Genomic DNA, 21,761 nt, shown 5'->3' with positions numbered 1-21,761 from the left:
AATATTCTATGTTAATCATGTATCTAGTAGATACACAGATTGGCAGATAGTACTGAATAGATATTGAGTACTATCTGCCAATCTGTGTATCTACTTTTTACAATGATACAAAAAGTCACAGGATCTCAAACATTACCTACAAATTACAACAACATTACCATTGTGTTTGAGATGCAGTGATATTTATAACCTTAATGATTACACTTCTGTATTTTACAAGAAAGCATGTAAGAGAAACAAATATGAAATACAGGCCTCTATGAATTTCTTTCATTTTATAACTTGAGCCAAAAATCTGCATAATTAATTAGTTGTGGCCAATTAATCTTATTTTGGGGACATATCATGTTTTGACAGCTATTAAAGCAGCTATCCTTATTCAAAGATGGTATCGATCTTATATGGCCCGTCTAGAAATGAGACGCCGATATTCCCTGACTATTTTCCAATCAATTGAATACGCAGATGAACAAGCACAGATGCAGGTTTGTATTTCACAACATTTCTTTGCCACAAACAATTAAATCAAGTATACCATGTTTTCGGAGGAAGTTGTCCATAGTTCCTACATCTTTTAGTTTTGTGTGTACAGATAATCCTCAAATTATGACAGTTCACTTAGTGACTATTTGAAGATATGCGATAACACCCCTCAAGTGTTTATGACAAAGTCCTGAAATTACAAATATTGCAGCACCACAGCAGTCATTCACCCTTATAAATGACCACAGAGACAGTGCAACATTCACCCTATTCCTCCCACTTCCCACAATACTGCTTCCCCCTTCCCATCCTGCTGTGCATTTTGCTCCTAGAGCAGTGAAGGCTAACCTTTTTGTTGTTGCGTGCCAAAAGCGTGCTTGTGTGAGCATCCATAATGCAATGTGTGTGCAAAACCCCCCCCCTACGTGGGCCACTCCCCCCCCACGCATATGCACACGGGACCTAGTGCTTCCCCATCCCCATGCATGCCTGTATGGCCCCAGCATGCCCCCATCTTGCCCATGCACACACAATTCCTCCCAGATGTGCACAATCTTCCACATGCACCCCACCTCCTGTGGATAAGCAGCAGAGACATGAAAACCAGCTGGCTGAGGGAGGCACACATGCCTGCACGATGGACCTGAGCTGAGGCAATGGCTCACATGGCTGCCACGCATGCCATAGGTTCACCATCACGGTTCTAGAGTCTGGTCAACTTACAAATACTTTTCACGATTTTTACTTTTACATGATTCACTCTTTTTTTTTGGTATATGTTTTATTTACAATTTTCCTTTACAATCAGCCTATTTTGTGGACAGTAAAATGACTGGGTCAATACATTTTTACACAGTGCTAACAACAATAATAATACAATTACATATACATAGTTTTTATCTTCCAACTTTTAGCCTTAACATGCTCATTATAATTAAGATATATTTTATGTATTAATATGTATAATATTTTTTTCTCAATTTGTACTTATCCCCCCACATACACTTATTGGGGTTCTTCCATTACATTGGCAACTTTCAGTCTTGAAAGACTGTGGTATCATGCTGTGGAAAGAGTTCCTAGAACACCACCTAGTGTGGCTAAAAAGGCCAATCCAAGAGTGACAATCCAGTCTTCTACACTAAGAGCAGATCCATTCTGTCCCATGCCTGCTCCCTGGATTTTTCTGGTTCCAGGACTTTATACTTTGCTCTCAATCTAGATAGTCTAAGGAGTTTTCTGTCTGATTTGGAGATAGACTCCCTCTGTTACAGTTCCAAAAGCATACTTCAGCATGACAGCAAAAAAGATCCCAAATAGAATTGGTGCAAGGATGCAGCCCTGTTTCAATCCACTTCAAATGTCAAAGGAATCTGATGTTAAACCATCAAAAACTACCATGCCCTTCATTTCCTCATGAAAGGACCTGATGATGTTGAGGAGCTGGGGTGGACAGCCGATCTTTGAGAGGATTTTATAAAGACCATCCCTACTAACCAAGTCAAAAGCTTTCATAAGATCTATAAATGCTACAAAGAGTTGCTATCTTTGTTCTATACATTTCTCCTGCAGCTGTCTAAGAGAAAATACGATATTGGTAGAGGACCTATTAGCTTGGAATCCACACTGATTCTGAATAGACTCTCTCTGCAAGCAGCTGGAGTGTCTTCAATACAACATGGGCAAACAGCTTTCCTACCATACTAAGAAGAGAGATGCCTCAGTAGTTATTACAGTCGCCCCTGCCACCTTTGTTCTTATATAGTGTGATGATATTTGCATCCTTCATGTCCTGCGATACTCCATCTTCCCTCCAACAGAGACAGAAGAGTTCATGCAATTCTGTAGGGATGATCTCTTTGCAGCACTTCAATACTTTGGCAGGGATATTATTTTTCCCGGGTGCCTTGCCTGAGGCAACGAAGTCCAGAGCTGTGTTTAGTTGTTGTTGTTGTTGTTGTTAATGTTATTATTATTATTATTGTTGTTGTTGTTGTTGTTGTTATTATTATTATTATTATTATTATTATTATTATTATTATATTTGTATGCTGCCCCTCTCCAAAGACACCCTTAAGTTTGGCCCACTGTCAAGCTCCTCCAAGACAGGCAGGCATTCAATGCCATTCAAAGCCTCATCAGTTACCACATTTTCTCTAGAATATGACTCAGAGTAATGCTGCACCCAGCATGCCATCTGCTGTGTTCAGTCCTGGATAAACTTGCCTGTAGCAGACTTCAAAGCAGTGGTGGGTTCCTACCGATGCGGTCCCAAGCTTTAATATGTTTTAAAACATCCTTTAAATATTTATTTTGTGTGTAGGTCTTTAATCTTTAGTCTTTGTCTTTAATTTTTAGTCTTTAATCCTTCTTCATAAATCCAATTGCTGCTTTCTTACTATCTGGATATTGGTTGGGGGTTTTTAATTTTTTTTTAACTTGGGTTAAATCTTTGGGGTAAAAGTTGGAAGTTATCTCACCCAGTTTCACTGCTCTGTCCACACACTGCTCCAGTATAAGATTTTAGTGTATTGGTTGTCCCAGATTGTGACAGACCAAGATGGTTGTCATCCCTGCTGCTGTTCGGGAGAGGAAATTGTGGTTTCCTTGTGATCAATGAAGCACCTCTCCTTTCTTCACTTGTGCTTCAGGGCAGCTTGACTCTGTAGGGTCTCCTAGCAAGCAGTTGCCAGCTGTATTTCAATGAGCCCAGCAGAGCTCCGTTATTTTCCATCCATTCCTGCCAAGACATCAACCCTTATAATATGACGATTCACTTTTATGAGTTGTGTACATAATTGGCAAGCTCCATTACATATGTAACTCAGAGATTATCTGTATTTACACATTAGAAATTGTAGAGAATATTTGTAGCTTGGGTTGTAGATTTAGGCAGATGTTACTAGTTTGATAATGAAGCAAGCAGCAAGCTCAGAAGTCAAACTTTGCCTAAATATTTTTATATTGTTTAAGGTTTGCAAAATAATGTTATTTTGTTGGCTTGTGAACTGGTATCTGAGGACAATAATAATACAATAGAAAGTTTATAAATTTTCTACTGTATTATTATATGCCAGCCTTTTTGGAAGTAGATTTTAAACAATGCTATTCATATATTTCAAAACATATGCCTCTTCCTAAAAACTAACTTTAAATGCACATTGGACCCAGATTCTTCTGGTATTTAATGAAATCTGGAATGCAAATGTTAAGGGCCTTGGAGTTGACCTTAAATCAAGTTATGACATTGACACATATAGCACTGTATTGTGGATGGTTTGCAAGATTTCAGGAAGGTCTTTTTCCAGCTCTAGTGGATAATGCTGAAGTTATGGACTTGGGATGTTCAGCTCTTTCAGTGTTGTAAAAATTTAGTGCAAATGTTTGTTCTCATATATTATATGTTACAGTACTTAAATAATGGAACATTTTTGAGCACAATTTTGAGCACATGGCAGAATGTTAAACTGTATCTACGATATGCTTAGAATTGCTCTGTAAAATCTTAAGACTGTTTAAAATATGAACAAATTTGTTGAATGTCTTGGACAGGACACACACTGTCTTTGGACATGCTCACTTATCTTTTGGCATATGGTACATGCCACCAGTTTTTTACTTTACAAATACTTGGGTGTTGTGACTGGACTATTGTGAAGACTTGTATTTAGATCTCTCTAGTTCTAATCTTGCTCTTTAACCTACATTGTTGTTCATTCTATACTCTGGCAGCAATATGTGCTTTCTTTAGGACATAGGAGGAAGAAAGAAAAAGGCCAAAAAAAAGGGGGGGGGATATCTCTTGAACTTTGCTTTTATCCTTCCGAGATTGGTAAAATGAGGGCCCAAATTGTTGGAGGCAATATGCTGGCTCTGTAAACCACAGAGAGGGCTGTAAAAGCACTGTGAAGAGATGTATATGTCTAAGTGCTATTGCTAAGTGCTATTTAGTGACCATTTGAAGTTGCAACACACTTAAAAATGTGACAAGACCATTTTTCATAGTTAATACCTGTTCTTTCTGGGTGCCCCCAGACTTCAACACCAACTGGAAAAAGCAGCCAGACACGCTGGTAAAAGCAAAAGCACTTTATAGTTTGAAAAATAAACACAGAGAAAAACCTGTTCTTCCCAACAGGCAGGCTATGAGACTTCACAGCAGAGTCCTGATGGCCAGACAATACAGCAGACTTCTTGCTGGCACACCCACCACTGTAGAGAATAAGACCCACACCTTTTTCCCCCAAGGTTTCAGTATTCAAAGTCACAAACCAGAATTCCAAGACGCCAAAGATCACAGCCAGGTCCCAGGACTCCCAAAGATAATACTCCACAAGCCAGGAAAGGTGGGTCTGCCTTTTCAGCCTTTCCAGAGAGCACCACACCCAAACCCAGCTGTTGCCTCTTTAGTGCTGAAAGTACCTGGCTAATTGTCCCCTTCGTTGTGTTGCTCTTCTCTGCCGGAGATCGATGATTGCTTGTGCATTTTCATCTAAGGAATCCAGGCTGCTTGCTGGGGAGAGCTCCCCCTCGGGGGACTCTGGCTGTCCTCCCTCTCCCTCAGCCTGAGATTCCTCCTCCCCGTCTGCCTGAACCTCCTGTTCCTCATCCTCCCCCTCTGAGCAGGAAGCCGGCAGAGGATCAGCCGTTCCCTGAGGGGCCTCAGACGGAATCACAACAATACCATTACAGCATCCCCATGGTCACATGATCAACATTTAGGCACTTGGGAACTGACTTGTATTTATGACAGTTGCAGTGTCTCGGGGTCATCCTTTTGCAACCTTATGACAAAGAAAGTTAATGGGGAAGCCAGATTCACTTAATAACCATGTTACTAACTTAACACCTGCAGATATTCACTTAATAACTGTTGTAGGAAAGGTTGAAAAATGGAGTAAAAATCACTTAACAACTATCCCACTTAGCAACAAAAATTTGGGGCTCTATTGTGGTCGTAAGTATAGGACTACCTGTACAGTGTATTCTTTCGATACATCTGAGATGACTGCCTGGGGAAAGTTTTGAAATGGGGCCAAGGGCCACAGGAAATTAGGTGGTGTGGGTGCTGTAGTGAAAGGACCAAGAATTGCTTCCTCCTGATCTAACATCTGCTCTGTGCACTAAACAGGAATGGGGAGGAGTTATAGAGAAGTAGAGCAGTTTTTGTGCACAGAATAAAAGATGTTTATATTTCTGTCTTTTGAGCTGGAAAGTTTTCATGCATGCAAGGAACAGCATTAAAACCAAGTATGAGGATTGATATTTTGTTTAAGCATTCTAGTACAGGAATAAGAAACTATGCCCATTTTATAACTTATGGTCTTCAACTCACCACAAGCATGACTGGCTCAGGAATTCTGGGAGTTGAAATCCACAAGTCATATAAGGGACATAGTTCCTTACCTCTGTTTAGTATGTGGATCCCTCAGATATGTGTAATAAATCAGTGATTTTGATTAGCAACTAACAGATGTTTTCTTACTCAGCTCTCCAAATTCTTCACATTTATGCTGGACCATTTCACTCAGACCAATAAGACAGAACCAGGTGAGGATTTTAGAAAAATAAATGGTTTTTAATAAATTACACTGGCATATTTTTCTTAGAAAACAATGACAAGTCAACAATGGACAAATCTATAGGTACCAGTATTATTTTTTGTGATTATCTTCAGAGACACTTCAGGATCCACACATGCAAATGAAAGGTTTTTTATATTTTCCAAGAGTAAAAATCTAAGAATTGGATAAGTGCATTTGCTTTTCCAATTAAATGGTCAATTAAAGTAAGAATTGATTGTTCATAACCACAGTGGTATAGAAGAAGAATTAGAACATTTGCTTTCCTGCTCAATATAGTTTTAATATTGATATCAAGAACTCTAGCTCTTATAAAAGGCTTCATTAATCTTAGAATCAATAGTAAATAGAAAATAACAAATATTTTATTTTCAGATTCATGTTAAAATATTTTCATGATTACCTAATTTTGAATATGCCAAAGTGTGTTCCTAAGAAAATGTTCCTGTGAAAATTTATATTTGGCACTGTTTGTAATTCTGGTTTTAAATATTTTTTCTCTTTAATTATTAATGAGTTTTTCTATGTAAACTGGTTATTATCTTTTCATTCAAAAGGGAACAGGCTCACGAAAATTTAAACTGCAACTCCCCCCAGTCACAGCTAATAAGGCTAACAGAGGGATGCTGAAAATTGTGGCTCATTCATAATAATAATAATTTAATAATTTATTAGATTTGTATACCGCCTCTCTTTGTAGACTAATATTTATAGTTTTAGGAAGTTTAGTTTGTGAGATTTGTCCACTTGCAACAAAAATAGGTGCTCTCTAGTGGAAGAAGAAATACTGATCATGTGGATACTCCTTTTTTGCAGTTTCCACAATTGAGGGCTCCCAGGAAAAAAAATGGAGGGGGGACAAAGAAAAACCTGGCTGCACAATTGTGAGTCTTTGCAAGGTTTCTCAACCTTGGTAACTGTAGTGTACAAGTTGGGGGTCTGCAACCTCTGGCTCAGGAGCCAAATGTGGCTTTTGGGGGCCTCCGCTATGGCTCCCTTTCGGGTGATTCTATCATTGACTGACCTCACTCCTTGTCCTCTCCTCCCAGTCACTCTTTGCCTAGCCTGAGAAGGTAAGCAGGGGCTGTTTCTCTGGCATCTCATTCTTCCTGGAGCTTCTCCCAACCCTTGTTGGTGCTGGGCATGTCTTGGTCGCTTAGGGAGACGCACAACCTATTCTCCACCCTGTGACTCTGGCCTGACCCAGCTGTGACTGACTCTGGCCTTGCTATCATGAGGCTGGCAGGGTGGGTATGGGATCCAGGAGGACGGGATGACAGAAAGGGGAATGGGCCTAGAGGGCCCAGTTGCCACTTTAAAACTTGCCTGGGGAACTTTCACCGCCTGGACGACACTTTTCAATTAAAGCCACATTTATTTATTTATTTATTTATTTATTATTTAGATTTGTATGCCGCCCCTCTCCGCAGACTTGTTTGTGTGTGTGTGTGTGTGTGTGTGTGTGTGTGTGTATCTCTGTATCTGTCTCTGTGTCTCTTCTCTCTCAGAAAGCTGGCAAGCTCTCCTTGGGGCTCTTTGCTACTTCTTTTCTTGCTTCTTGGCAACTTTTTGGAAATCCGGGCTGACTGAAGAATGAGCATAAGCCACAGTGGAGGCTTCCCTTCCTCTTCTTTCTCCTCTTGTGATCTCTGGGCTGGGAGGGTGCACACAAGTGGGGAGACCCTCCTCAAGCAAGCAGCCACCCACCCTGTGTGCACCTTTTCACTGAACCTGGCCACTTGCTTGAGGATTGTCTTCCCACTCTTTTGCATCCTCCCAGCCATGCCACAACCGGCAAGGGCATCACAAGAGGAGAAGGAGGGGGAGCGGGAGGAGGGGAAGGAGGGTCTCTGGAGCCTTAGTGCAGGAGTAAAGTGGCCCTGTACTTGCCCTCATGCCACATTTGTGCTCAAGGTGGCCTTTGCCTCCTGCTGCTTTGGGCTTGGAGCTGTAAGTTTCATCCTGTTACTAAGGGCAAGTAGAACAGAGTCACATTGTGGCTCCATGTTGTAATGGGCTCCAGAAGGAGGAGGGGACCTCATCTCCCCATTGTAAAGTTCACTGTGCTGCGCAAGGCATTGCGAGAGTGCCTCATGGCCTGCTTGATGCTTCGTATCAGAATCAAAGAGGAGGGAGAGGGAGAGAGACATACAGAGAGAGCGGGGAGAGACATACAGAAAAAAACAGAATGAGAGATACAAAGAGGTGGGGGGAGAGGTGGGGAGAGAGAGACACAGAGAGAGAGAGATACTGTTAGATTTGCATAACAAAAGGAGATCGGAGGCAAAGCAAGAGTAAAGGCTTTATTTGGATCTCAGCTGTAGCAAGTGCAGAATGCTAGTTGGCTCTAGGCAAGCCACTTTTAAGAGCTTGCTTTGGAAGTGGCCGGCTTCTGACAGCCATTCAAAACTACCACTCGCGGCTTGGCCAATCAGCAAATGGTATGAATTTAGGAACGTACCTCAGTACGTAACAGAGACAGAGGCGCAGACAGAGAGGAAGAGGGGTATAATAACTGAGGCCTTAGTTATACATCAGGTAAATGCAGTTTATTCATGCCAGAGGAGGCAGGTACAGGCTTAAGACTTAACACAGAATCCAGCCTTTTATACAGCAGGCTGCCTGAGGCAGAAACCAATCCACAACTAGTAACTTTCCCGCTTAACAATGTATCTGGGTATACGCGTCCAATCAGCACCCTGGATAGAGACGCCTATCGCACGGCTCTAAGCAGCCAGCTGTTACTAAGCTTTACTGGCAGACACTTCAAGGGGGGAGAAGGGGAGAGAGGGGGGAGAGACATAGAGAGAGATACACACAGAGAGATATACAGAGAGGGGAGATAGAGGTGGGGAGAGGGAGGGAGGGAGGCAGGGAGAGAGAAATACAGAGGGGGAGAGAGGCAGAGATACAGAGAGAGGGAGGGAGGGAGAGAGAGAAAGAAAGAAAGAAAGAAAGAAAGAAAGAGAGAGAGAGCGAGGGAGAGAGATATATGGATGTTAAAAGAGTTTTGTGGCTCCTGGTGTTTTTTAACAACCAGTTGTCTGCCCTAATGACTGGCTGGGTAGGCATGGTTAGTGGGTCATGTGATTGGATAGGAGTGAGTGAGATTGAGTTGGCCATACCTACCCAGGTTTTGTGGCTCCCAATGTTTTCTTTTCTGTGGGAAATGGATCCAAATGGCTCTTTGAGTGTTTAAGGTTGCAGACCCTGGTGAAGGAGGACTTCAGCAACCAGATTACCCAAGCCATTAAAGCTTAAAAATGAAGCTCACATATCTTAAAGTTGCCAAGGTTGAGAAACACTGATATATAGCTCTGAACATGCTATAAACAAATATTTTTTTAAATTCTATCCATAAGATAGATAGATAGATAGATAGATAGATAGATAGATAGATAGATAGATAGAGATAGATAGATATGGATATAGATATAGATGATATACTGTAGATATATGGTTACATATTTTTGCTGATAAGGGAAAAGGAAGGGGGCCTAGTATAGATCTATTTCAACCTTGTTAATTCGACATAAATTTATACAGAAAATCAACCACACACACACACACACACACATACAGAGTGGTACCTTTACTTAAGAATGCCTCTACTTAAGAACTTTTCTAGATAAGAACCGGGTGTTCAAGATTTTTTTGCCTCTTCTTAAGAACCATTTTCTACTTAAGAACCCCGGAAAAAATTCCCAGGAAATTTGAGATCAGCACGAAGGGCCGGCCAGTTTCCTGCCATTTCCCCTTTAATCCCAGCCATCTCGGGCTTTTCTGGGCTACCAGAGGAGCCTTTCGGTGGTGCTTAAGGAGGCTTTGGCAGTCCAGAGTGAACAAAGCATTTTCCTTTCTCTAGGCGCTTGGAGAGGGAATAAACCTCTGCCAACACCCAGAGAAAAGAAATGCTCCCTTCGCTCTGGGCAGCTGAGAACGAACGGAGCATTTTCCATTCTCTGGGCGCTTGGAGACAGAATAAACCACTTCACCGAGGTGACTCCCTTGCGCTGCCTCCCATACACCCGGTGCGAGGTTGCCTCCTGGAGCGTCTTGGCACAGAACGGCAAAAGGGGGTGCTTCGCCCCAGCCAGATCAACCCGGCTTCAGCCAAACTGAGAAGTCACAACAGTGAAGGAAAGGCACCAGCTACCAAGCAAGCAAGCGAGAGAAGAGGGGAGCCCTTCAGTATAAGAAGGAAGAGGAAGCAGGTAGCAGCAGCACCTAATTATATATATATATATAATTGAATCTATGTTATTCAAGAGTTGGATATGATGACGTGATTAAAAACAACGAACATAATTTATTGAAAGCAGCATTAATTACATCTAGCAACTGCTCTTGCAAAACCAGAAACTTTTAAGATTGAAAAAGAGAACTTTGCAGCTCCACTCTTAAGTGCAGTTTAGTCCAACATGCAAAGCAGTACAATACTACAGCCGCAGAAGTTCTTAGTTAAGATGGCACCCCTTTTCCTCCAACTCTCATTGTCTGTCCTAGCCTAGAGTCTGCTCAGAGTAGGAGTAAATGCTATATCCAAGCCAATATCTGTGAACACAATTAATAACCAGATATTTATTAGCTGCATTTTCTGCTTCCTTTATAGAAATCCGCTCCCACTTTTTTTCTACTAGTAGTGATTATGTCATATCAATTTCAGATCATGCCATGATGAAGTATGAAAGAATAATAGAAATACCGACCTCTTATCATGGGCCTCATCTTTGTTTTCCTCTCACTGTTGCTGATACCGAAGTACTTCTTCAGGCTTTCAAAGATGAACAGGCAAGTTAAGACCAGTGATTTAATACAGGTAGTCCTTGACATACAACCACAATGGAGCCCAAGATTTATGTTGTTGTGAGATATTTGTTAAATGTGTTTTGCCCCATTTCTTACCTCCGTTTTCTTGCCACAGTTGTTAAATGAATCCCTGCAGTTATTAAGTTAATCACTCAGTTGTTAAGTTAATCTGCCTTCCCCATTGACTTTGCTTGATTGAAGGTCACAAAAGGGAATCACATGATTCTGGGACACAGTAGCAGTCATAAATATGAAGCAGTGGACAAGCGTCCAAATTTTGATCACATGATCATGGGCATGCTGCAAAGGCATAACTGTGGAAAATGTTTATAAGTAATTTTTTTCAGTGGTGTTGTAACTTTGAATGGTTACTAAATGAACTGTTGTAAGTTGAGAACTACCTGTAATTTAGTGCTTCATTTTACAAAGTATCATGAAAATAACAAAATGAGATAATGAAGTATCCCTTATGATACTCTTCAAAGAAATAGATGTAGATAGGGTCAAACCAAAGAAGGCTCTAATACAGGAGCGGGGAACTATGGCCCCTTTATGACTTATGGACTTTAACTCCCAGAATTCCTGAACCAGCCATGCTGGCTCAGGAATTTTGGGAGTTGAACTCCACACGTCATAAAGGAGCCACAGCTCCCCACCTCTAATGTAGTACATCATAATTTCTGGATTCTATTTTATTTTTTCATTTCCTTGGTTGGCTCTAAATCTAAATCATGGGCTTTAGATACCTTGACAAACACACTGAGACTATTTAGCATTTCATTTTTTAAATGGTGTAATACTCTGATTGCAATCAGTATTGCTCAGGGGTAAAATGCTCGATCTTGGTTTACTCGTGCCTATCGGTCATTGGACAACTGGTCATGAAGGCATTGAAAGACTCCGCTCACCCACCCAGATGCTGCCCATTTGGGTTCTTTTACCCTCTGCGCATGCATAGAATGCTTTGCGCAGTGCATAAGCAGACTGGCTCTCCAATGACCAAAAGGCACAAGCGAACTGGAAGCATTTCACCCAGGTATTGCCCAAATACAGTTCAGTGATCTTTAGAGAGCATTAAAAATCTTGGCCACTTGTTCTTTGAGCAAGCAGAGCCAGTAAATCTCCTATAAATGATAATTTTTCTGAGACACAAAACATCGTTCTCACTTTGCTTTAGTGAATGGATGCCATAACATGCTGTTTTTGTCTTTGTATATGATGCTTTGCAGCAGCTACATGCTCGATATGTGCTTCAACTGTTTCATGAGACCAGGAAAGTCCTTCAACAAATGCCAAACATCACTCATCTCTCAACTTCTTATGCCAAAGAAGTAACCATCTGTGGTAAGCTAACAACATTTTTAAAAGTGAAAGATGGTATCAGGATGATACAGAATCAAAAATATCTCTTGAATTGGGAGGACTGTGCAACATTTTTAGCTGTCACTGCCTTTGATATGATTGCTTCTTCTTCCCAGTACAAATCCTTCCCAACTTTTCTTTATTATTCCAAAAAAGGACTGGTGACTCAGACTTCAGAACATATTTTAAGTAAACCAAACACTTCCCCCACCTTTTTTCTGTCAGATGTTACTGAATGAATTAGTGATCCAACCAGGCAAATTTTTATGAAAAGAGCTGCTTTTCCATCTGTAAAATTTTATTTTGTGTGGTAAATAATTAATTTCAACTATAACCTTCTCCACTCTTCAAGAAATGATTCTGATTACTAATTTGAGGGTACCAAATCTGGCCTGCAGAATTCCAGATGAACACTAGATGACACCAAAGAGTTAGTTATCTGCCCCCTAAAGATTCTTTAGATTTTTGCCACTTTTGTCTATACCATTTTCTACAACAACAAAAAGGTTAAAGGTTTTCTTTTTTAAAGTCTGGTAACACTAGAACGGATGCCCTTTTAATTTTCTCTTCTGATTCTTGAAATTTCCCTTTCCCATTTGATTACCCATGGTTCAGAGTCTATCAGCTTTGAGTATAATAATTTGATTGTTTCTGCATAATTTACAATGCACTGTCTGAAGTACCCTATTAATCCTAAAAAAATTCTGAGAACCTTTTTATCTTATGACACAATTGTGTTATTATACTCTCTATTCTAGAAGGGGAGATTTTTCTGCTGCCTTTTCTGATCAAATGCCCTAAATATTTCACTTCCCTTTCCACATACTGGGGTTTATTTTTAGATGATCTCAGTCCTCGAGATGCTAAATAATTTAGCAAACTGTTAGTTCCTTTCTCTATGTCAGGGGTCGCCAAAATTTTTACTCAGGGGGTCAGTTCACTGTCCCTCAGACTTTTGGAGGGCCGGACTATAAAAAAACCCCTGCGGTTTTCTTAACACCGCCTTGAGGGAGGAGGAGGAGGCGAAGTGGAGCAAGTCCCCAACTCCTTGCCGAGTTTTCTCTTTCTTTCTCTCTCTCTCTCTCTCTCTTCCTTCCTCTCCTTTTCTCTCTCTCTCTCTCTCACTCACTTTCTCTCTCTCTCTCTCTCTTTCTCTCTCCCTCTCTATCTTTCCCTCTTTCTTTCTCTCTCTCCCTCTCACTTTCTTTCTCTCCTTTGCTTTCTCTCTCTCTCTCGATTTCTTTCTCACACTCACTCTATCTCTCCCTCTCCCCCTCTCTATCTCTCCCTTTCTCTCTCTCTCTCTGTCACTCTCTCTTGCTTTCTCTCTCTCTCTCTTTCTCTCTTGTTTTTTTTCTCACTTGCTACCTCTCTCTCTCTCTCTTTCTTTCTCTCTGTTCCTCTCACTCTTGCTTTTCTCCCTCTCCCTCTCTATCTCTCACTCTTTCTCTCTCTTGCTTTCTTTCTCTCTCTTGTTATCTCTCTCTTGCTATCTCTATTTCTCTCTCCCCCTCTCTTACTCTCTCTCTTTTTCTCACTTTCTCTCTCCCTCTTTCTTTCTATCTCGCTCTGTCTGTTAATATCTCTCTCTCTCACTCTTTCTCTCTCTCCCTCTTGTTCTCTCTTTCTCTCTTCTCTGCAGAGGCTGGGAGCGGGGAGGCTTGGCACTGGCACATCCGCAGCGGGCATGGGTGGGGGCAGCCACGACTCCCTTGTCCCACTGCCTATGTCTACTGCCGGCACCTCCCACCAAGTCGGCGGCCATTGCCGCAGGGTTCTTGGGCAGGAGTTGCACTTTCTACCGCCACCTGGCTGGGCTGCCCAGAGGGAGTGGCAGTTCCCACCCAAGGAACCTGTGGTGATGGCTGCCGGCGGGAGAAGGAAAGGGAGCCGCGGCCGCCCCCGCCCGCCGCAGATGGGTGGGTGCCGAGCCTCTCGGTTGTGGCCTCTCCGCCCCATCCCCCTGGCAGCCCACCTGGCATGGAGTGGAGAGGCTCGGCACCAACACATTTGCAGCGGCCGGAGGCGGCCGCGGCTCTTTCTTTCACCCACCACCTATGTCTACTGCCATCGCCTCCAGCCAAGCCGGCAGCAGTTGCCGTCAGTTCCTCGGGCGGGATCTGCCACTTCCCTCCGGGCAGCCCAGCCAGGCGGCCATAGAAAGTGCAATAATCTCTGCACTTTCTACGGCCACTTGGCTGGGCTGCCCTGAGGGAGTGGCAGTTCCCACCTGAGGAACCTGCGGCGATGGCTGCCGGCGGGAGAAGGAAAGGGAGCCACAGCCACCCCCGCCCGCTGTGGATGGGTGGGTGCTGAGCCTCTCGGTTGTGGCCTCTCCGCCCCCATCCCCCTGCCAGCCCACAAGGGGATGGGGACCGCGCGAGCACACGCATGCAACATTCAGAATAAGAAAAACCTTCGCCATTCAAAAAAAGAAAAACTTTAGCCGGCCTCTGCACTTTTGGCGCTACCCACCCCCAACTCCAATGCCCAGCTCCATGTAAAATCTCATGCACTGCCGCGGGCCGGATAAATGGCCTCAGTGGGACACATGTGTCCCGCAGGCCGTAGTTTGGGGACCGCTGCTCTATGTCCTGCTTCTTTTCCCCTGAGAGCAACAAGTCACCTACATATTGTATCAAGGATAATCTTAGATGTTTCTCAATTTTTTCCAGAATTTGTTCTAGGATTTGGCCAAGTAAGTTAGGACTTTCAGTATACCCTTGGGACAATACCGTCCATCGGAATTGACTTTTTCTTCCTGTATCCAGGTCTTCCCACTCAAGTGCGAACACATCCTGGGACTCAGGATCAAGAGGAAAAGCCTCCAAAGCATCTTTTAAACCAATTACACTAAATACTTGATGCCATGGTGGGATTCTGCTCAATAATGTGTAGGGACCACAGGGTGTCAAGATACAATTATCCTATTGATGTTTCTCAGATCTGTTATTTTTTCTATTTGAGGAACCTTAGATGATTGTCTGGCTACCCCCGAGATTCTTATTGTACTATTAATTAATTGGCAGCCTTGGGGTATATCTGTAAGTGACGTCCTAAAGCAGTAATGGCGAACCTTTTTTGGTTCTCATGCCAAAAGGGTGTGTGTGGATGTGCTAGCATACGTGCATGTGCCCACATCCCTTTCCTCACCCTTTCTGCATGCACGCACACACCCCGTACTGCCCCCGTGCATGTGTACAGTTTTTATTGAAGCCTGCTATGTGAAAAAAGTGCCCAAACAGGCACACTGGAAGTTCAGGAAAATGCACTTCCAGTTTGCTATTTTTATTTTTTGTACTCCAGGGCTTCAGAAAGCTTCCCTGAATCCTCCAAAGTGCAAAAACCAGCACAACGGCAAACCGGAGGTTTGTTTTTCTGACCTTCCGGTTTGTCCGTTGGGAGATATTTTTCCCTGAAGCATCCAAGGGGTGAACCGGCCTTTTCCAAGGCCAAAAATCATGCATACTGGAGCTGACACAGGGCAAAGTCTCATATGTCCTCCAGTGGCACACAAGCCATAGGTTCTCCATTACGCTCCTAGAGACTCTGGTGTCAATTGAAAACATCCATTACTGCTGTTCAGGTCCCATTTGAATGTTTATCAAGGGCTCTTGATGGAACCTTAATATCAAGGACTCCCCTACTCTTCATCTTCATCAATCAGCCTGTAAACTTTCTGTTCTTATTCATTCTCTCTCTCCAGCTTCATACAATTCCTTGCAAAATTTCCTTCCCACAATTAAAACACCTGCTGCTTTGCCCCATCATTCCTCTTCTTCTTTCTCTCCATTGTCCTCGATTCCCAAATTCCCTTCTCTGTCCTTTCTGATCCCCTTGGTTTCTGTCTATCATATCTCCCACTGCTGATAACAACACTTTCTTATCTTCCCACCACTCCTGCACATCTCGATTTACAAGCACTTTCTGAGCCTCTGCTAACAAATCCATTATACTTTTTTCTCCCCATCCTTTCACTTCTGTATCTTTCTTTGTATATCCTCATAAGCTCCTATCATGAACTGACTCTTCAATAATTGTCTGAAATCTTTACTATCTTCCTTCATTCCTCCATATTTCCTCATCTGATCTCTAAGTCTGCCTAAGTCAGGGGTCTCAAACTCATGGCCCGTGGGCCAACTGCGGCCCTCGGGACAATATTTTGTGGCCCCCACCTCAATATCAAAGTTTAATGTTAGTGCAGCCCGAGTTTGATACGAATGGCACTTTTCAGTGTTGTGTGAGGAGCTGAATGAACCTACCAATCACAATGGGGTATATTGCTCTCAGGCGGGACATCAGCCGGGCTTATTGCGAACTTGTGCCATTACCTCAGGATCAGAAGTGGTGGCGGCTGTGGAAATTGCTACACAGTGAGACAGAAAAAAGTGGAAAAGATGCATCGACTAAAATTTAGCCGCTAAAACACTGAAACAGTAACACCAAGTGGAATTATATATTACACAGCCCTGAACATGTCTTTTTCAAAGCCTGCAGTGAAGAGAAAGGTTGGCGATGAGCACAATTTCAGGAAAAGTGGGAAGTGCAATATTTCTTTGTTGAGCACAGGGGCATCCCGACGTGTCTTATTTGCCCAGAGAAAGTTGTGGTGCACAAAGAATACAATTTGAAACATCATTACACAACTAGACATGCTGAGGAGTATCAGATCCAGGGGCTTAAAGCACAGAAGGATTTGTGCTTTTTTAGAGGAAATGGAGTCAGAATATGGGGATGTGCTCTACTTCACCGAGGTACGTTGGCTCAGCAGGGGAAACATATTGAAGAGATTTTTTGAGTTGAGAGCGGAAGTTAAAACCTTCATGGAGAAAGATGGGGTTGCTGTTCCTGTGCTAAGTGATCCAAAATGGCTTATGAACCTAGCTTTTTTTTGTTGATATCACACATGAGCTTAATGTACTGAACAAGAGGCCATGGGCAACTTGTCAGTGCTGCCTATGACAACATGAGAGCATTCTCTACAAAACTTATGTTATGGAAAGCCCAACTTTCTCAGACAAACCTTTGCCATTTTTCAGCATGCAAGGCACTCATGGATGCAGGCACACCAGTCAGTGGTGAGGAGTATGTGGATGTCATTTTGAAGCTACAGGAGGAATTTGATCACAGATTTGCAGACTTCAAGATGCACAGAGCCACATTTCAAATTTTTGCGGACCCCTTCCCCTTTGATGTACAAGATGCCCCTCCTCAGCTTCAAATGGAGCTCATTGACCTGCAGTACAACTCTGAACTCAAAGCCAAGTTCAGGGAGGTGAGTGGAAAAGCAGACAAGCTCGGGCAATTTTTGAGAGAATTGCCCTCCCCAAGCTTCCCTGAGCTTTCCCAAATGTTCAAGTGGACCATGTGTCTTTTGGGGAGCACATACCTGTGCGAAAAGCTCTTCTCTACCTTGAACTTCAATAAATCCAAGTACAGGTCCAGACTTACTGATGAGCATCTTCAAGCCCTACTGAGGGTCTCAACTGCTTCCTCCCTTAAGCCAAATGTGGCTCGGCTATGTGAGAGTAAGTGCTGCCAGATCTCTAGCAGCAAGAAGTAGGCAGAAGAAGCCATATTCAAAACAGTTTATGTTCAATGTTCCATTCATGTTCAGAAAGTTAAATGTTAAAGAACTGTTAATACAGACATTTGAATCTGAATAATAATAATTACATTTCTCTAGTCAGCAACTATATGTGGTTTCTTCAGTCTTCTCCTGTATATCTGCTGTGTTGTTGTTGTTGTTGTTGTTGTTATTATTATTATTTTCATTTTCATTTTCATTATTTATTACTGATTAATTTTTTACATAACCCATTACCATCTGTCCTTGTGCATTTATGCCTTGCTGCAATGGGTATAATTTTTCCCCCTTTTCCTCTTCTTTATCTCTGTCTTTCTCTTTCTCTAATTCTTTCTGCTATGGGTTGCTCTTCTGCCTCCCCTACTGCTCCTTGATCGTCCTGTAAGACTGGAACATTTGGTGGTACTTGAAGAGGGGGAGGGTCTAAAGCTGTTTTTTCTTCCTTCATTTAAAAAAATCTATCTTCTTCTGGTAGAACTAGTTCTTCCCAATTGATAAAATACCATAGTTTGTGTATGGTATTTCATTGCTTAGGGTAGGCCTTTTAAGGATATATTATTTTAATTTACCTATCCAATATTTATTTGGCTCTCCCAGCCAATCCCAATGACAATTGGGTAGACTGATTACATAATGAGGCCATTTCTTTAAATACAGAATTATTATCCTGCCTTTTGTTATCTTACAAGTCCACATTTCCAAATTCTCATAATTCCATTGACTTAATAATTGTCCTAATGGATTACTGGAAGGTATTTCTACCTCCTGGTTAGTTAATGTTATAGCTATTTTCTTTTCTTTTGCTTTTCAGCAACAACTACAACAATTGCCCACCCTCTTGAGAGTTTCTCTGATTATGGTTCCCTGAGGTTCATGGTTTAATGGCCACTCAAAATTTCCAGCACCTGCTCGCTTCCCTTTGGGCTGGCCTTCTCCCTCTAAGGAGTAAGGAAACACAAACTTTCAAGTCCTCATTCACTCTGGACTTACCAGTGTTCCCAGAACACATTCCAACACACACACACACTGTCGTTATTGCAGAAGCCTCCCAGGTACAATTATGAGTTTCCCTCCTTCAGGGCAAAAAGTTTTCTTACCTGGGCTTGTGCACTGGGTTACCTGGGCCTGACCCTTTTAGTCCTTGATTCTCTCTCTCTTTTCTCCCTTGATTCCACGGACCAGAATTGTACATTTGGTTTGGCTCAGGGCCCACAATTGGAAGCCAAATCTCAGCTAATTCTAGGCAGTTGAAATTAACAGGTGTGCCCTCAAAATCACTATGAAAATACCCCCTTAAAGCCCTTAAGCCCCACTTTGTGCACCCAGATTGTGAGATGTAAGACTAACAATTGTATACCCCCTCCCCCCAATTGTATACTCACAATACAAAAGCAAGTCTGGTTCACAAATCAAAGTTTTATTGAAGAAAAATGGAAAAAGTGATTGCAAGCAGAGCCTCTTAGACCCTTCTCAAATGGATTGAGTTAAAAGAGCACAAACAGCAGTCTTCCATTTATACATTTTATACCCCTACACAGTGCATGCCACACCTCAGAAGCCCACCCAACTCCCCCTTGGTTATTGACTATTTAAAGGGTCATCTTGACATTTCCTGTCTAACACCAACTACTGTATCTTTTCATGTTTATTTTTAATTTTCACCTTGGGTGGATGTTTCTTTCTTACTGATAGTGCTCTTGCCTAAGAGGTGGGTTTCTGTCTCCAAAGGAGCATTAATACATTGTCCCTACTGATTACAATTTATGGTCAATTTGCAACAGACAAAGAGTCCACATCTTAGTCTTAAATTTTATACATTTTAATAAAAAAATAACTTTTCATTTGCTTTTTTCAATTGTTTTAAATCAGCTTTTAATCCGCTCAGTACAAAGCCAAATAAGAAAGCTTCTACCATATTTATTTTTTATATAATTCAGGGAGTTCCAGTCAATTACTGCTGTACATAAGAAAATACAATAGACAGTATTTTTAAAAAAATTGAGCCTCTTAAATAGGATGAAATTACAATTGTCCTTGCAAGCAAGCTTGTCCTTGCTAATGCATATGAACTTCCTCTAACGGGTGTCCTCATTTGCACAATTATAATACTATCTGAGATAGATTATGACCTGATCTTCAAACAAATAATAGTTTCTGAAGTAGACCCAGAGACAGGGTTTTGAGCAATCGGTACTTTTATTCAGCTCAGAGAACAAGTGACAGCTCAGCAAGGTAAAGTGACAGTTCAGCGAGTACCGACTGGCTCTGCAGGGAGAAACCGCTTCTTTTATACTTTTGCGGTTCCCGCCAAAGCGAGAGCCGGCCGCGTCTGAGCCAATCAGGAGCGACTTCCTGCTTGGGCTCAGACAGCGCTGGAAAAGAGGAACAAACTATTTACAGCGTTACAAGGTAGCCATTTCAGGATACAACACCCCTCCCCTCATAGTTGGACTCATCCATCAAGAAAGCCACGTGACGAAGTCGTCCAATCGGTGAGGCCTTCGAGGCTCTCGCGCTGACCTGCGCAGTCCATTTTCTCCTTCGCCACTGACTGTGGAGGATGGCTCGCCGCTGCTCTCCCGGTGCGGCGGACTTGGCCTGGCGGGCCCAACGAAGGCCTCGGAGGACGAGGATGGCTCGGCGTCGCTGGATGGTTCCCCCTGGCCCGATAAGTCTCTTTGCGTGTTTCTTAGTTCGGGCAATGTACAAAAGTCTGTTGAAGGGGGAGAGTCCGAGTCAGCGGGTTGTTGCAATTGGTTTTCAGTTCGTTTCCGAATGTGGTCTATGTGTCGTTTCCACAAACGACCATCCTCCAGTTTAACAATATAAGTTTTGGGTGCGTTTTGCTTAACAATAATTCCCTTCATCCAGTTTACATTTCCATCAAAGCATTTTACATATACATTTTGACCCAAATACATTTCTCTTTCTGGTTTCATGCACATTTGGTTATTATTCACACAGAACCTTGGATTTAACCTGTCTAATGGTGACCTCAACTTTCTCCCCATCAATAACTCTGCAGGGCTTACATGTGTGTGCGAGTTAGGGGTAATGTGCTGGGTTAATAAGAATTGGTCCAAGTTCTGTTGCACATCTCCAGGGCCTGACCTGTGCAATGCCTCCTTTGCCACCCTTACGTAACGTTCTGCCAACCCGTTAGCCCAGGGCGAGTAAGGCGAGATGAGGGCATGTCTGACCCCTAGGCCATCTAGGAATAATTCGAATTGCCTGGCTGTTAGTTGTGGTCCATTGTCAGACACTAATAGATCAGGGCAACCATGGGATGCAAACAGTCTGCTCAATACCTTGATAGTGGCACTTGTGGTTATGTTGTTCATTGCTATTATTTCCAACCATTTGGAGAAAGCATCAACCACTATTAGGAAGTACTGAGACCCCACTGGGCCAGCAAAATCAATGTGGATCCTAGACCAAGGGCCAGCAGGCTGTTCCCACTCAGCCGGAGTTGTTTTGGGGGGACTGGGCCTAGACTCTTGGCACGGGTCACACTTGGAAACCCAACTTTCAATATCAGCATCAAGCCCTGGCCACCATAAATGCCCCCTTGCTAGGCTCTTCATCCTGACAATCCCAGGATGGCCCACGTGTAACATTTTGAGTACCTTTTCCCTTAGGCGTTTGGGGATGATCACTCTATCCCCCCACAGCAAACAACCTTTTACATATGATAATTCAAGCCTTTTGTTCTTAAAATCACACAATTCAGGTTTAACAATATCATTTTGCCATCCCTTTAGAACACAGTTCACCACTTGTTTAAGGATTTGGTCTTGCTGCGTGTGTGCAGCTACCTCTTTTGCTGTGGTTAGTGGGTTTTCCTCGAGTTCTATCATTAGCACATCTGTGGCAGGAACAGGGTCTTCTACCAAGTCTGCTATGGGGCATCTGCTGAGGCCGTCTGCATGATTGATTTC

The 21,761-nt window shown here is 42.6% G+C and overlaps 1 protein-coding gene across 1 annotated transcript in view; it reads left to right on the top strand.

Annotated features, from left to right (window-relative positions):
* PPEF1 (protein phosphatase with EF-hand domain 1) overlaps window positions 1–21,761 on the top strand; it is a 61,025-nt gene that overhangs the window by 6,677 nt on the left and 32,587 nt on the right. Inside the window, exons 2-5 of the mRNA XM_070750764.1 lie at window positions 358–485; window positions 5,973–6,033; window positions 10,678–10,856; window positions 12,104–12,218. Coding sequence (XP_070606865.1) covers window positions 358–485; window positions 5,973–6,033; window positions 10,678–10,856; window positions 12,104–12,218 — 483 coding nt within the window. The remainder of the gene's footprint in view (window positions 1–357; window positions 486–5,972; window positions 6,034–10,677; window positions 10,857–12,103; window positions 12,219–21,761) is intronic.

This window comes from Erythrolamprus reginae, chromosome 4 (genome assembly GCF_031021105.1).
Source record: "Erythrolamprus reginae isolate rEryReg1 chromosome 4, rEryReg1.hap1, whole genome shotgun sequence".
Classification (NCBI taxonomy): domain Eukaryota; kingdom Metazoa; phylum Chordata; class Lepidosauria; order Squamata; family Dipsadidae; genus Erythrolamprus; species Erythrolamprus reginae.
This window is presented reverse-complemented; position numbering and strand designations above follow the sequence as displayed.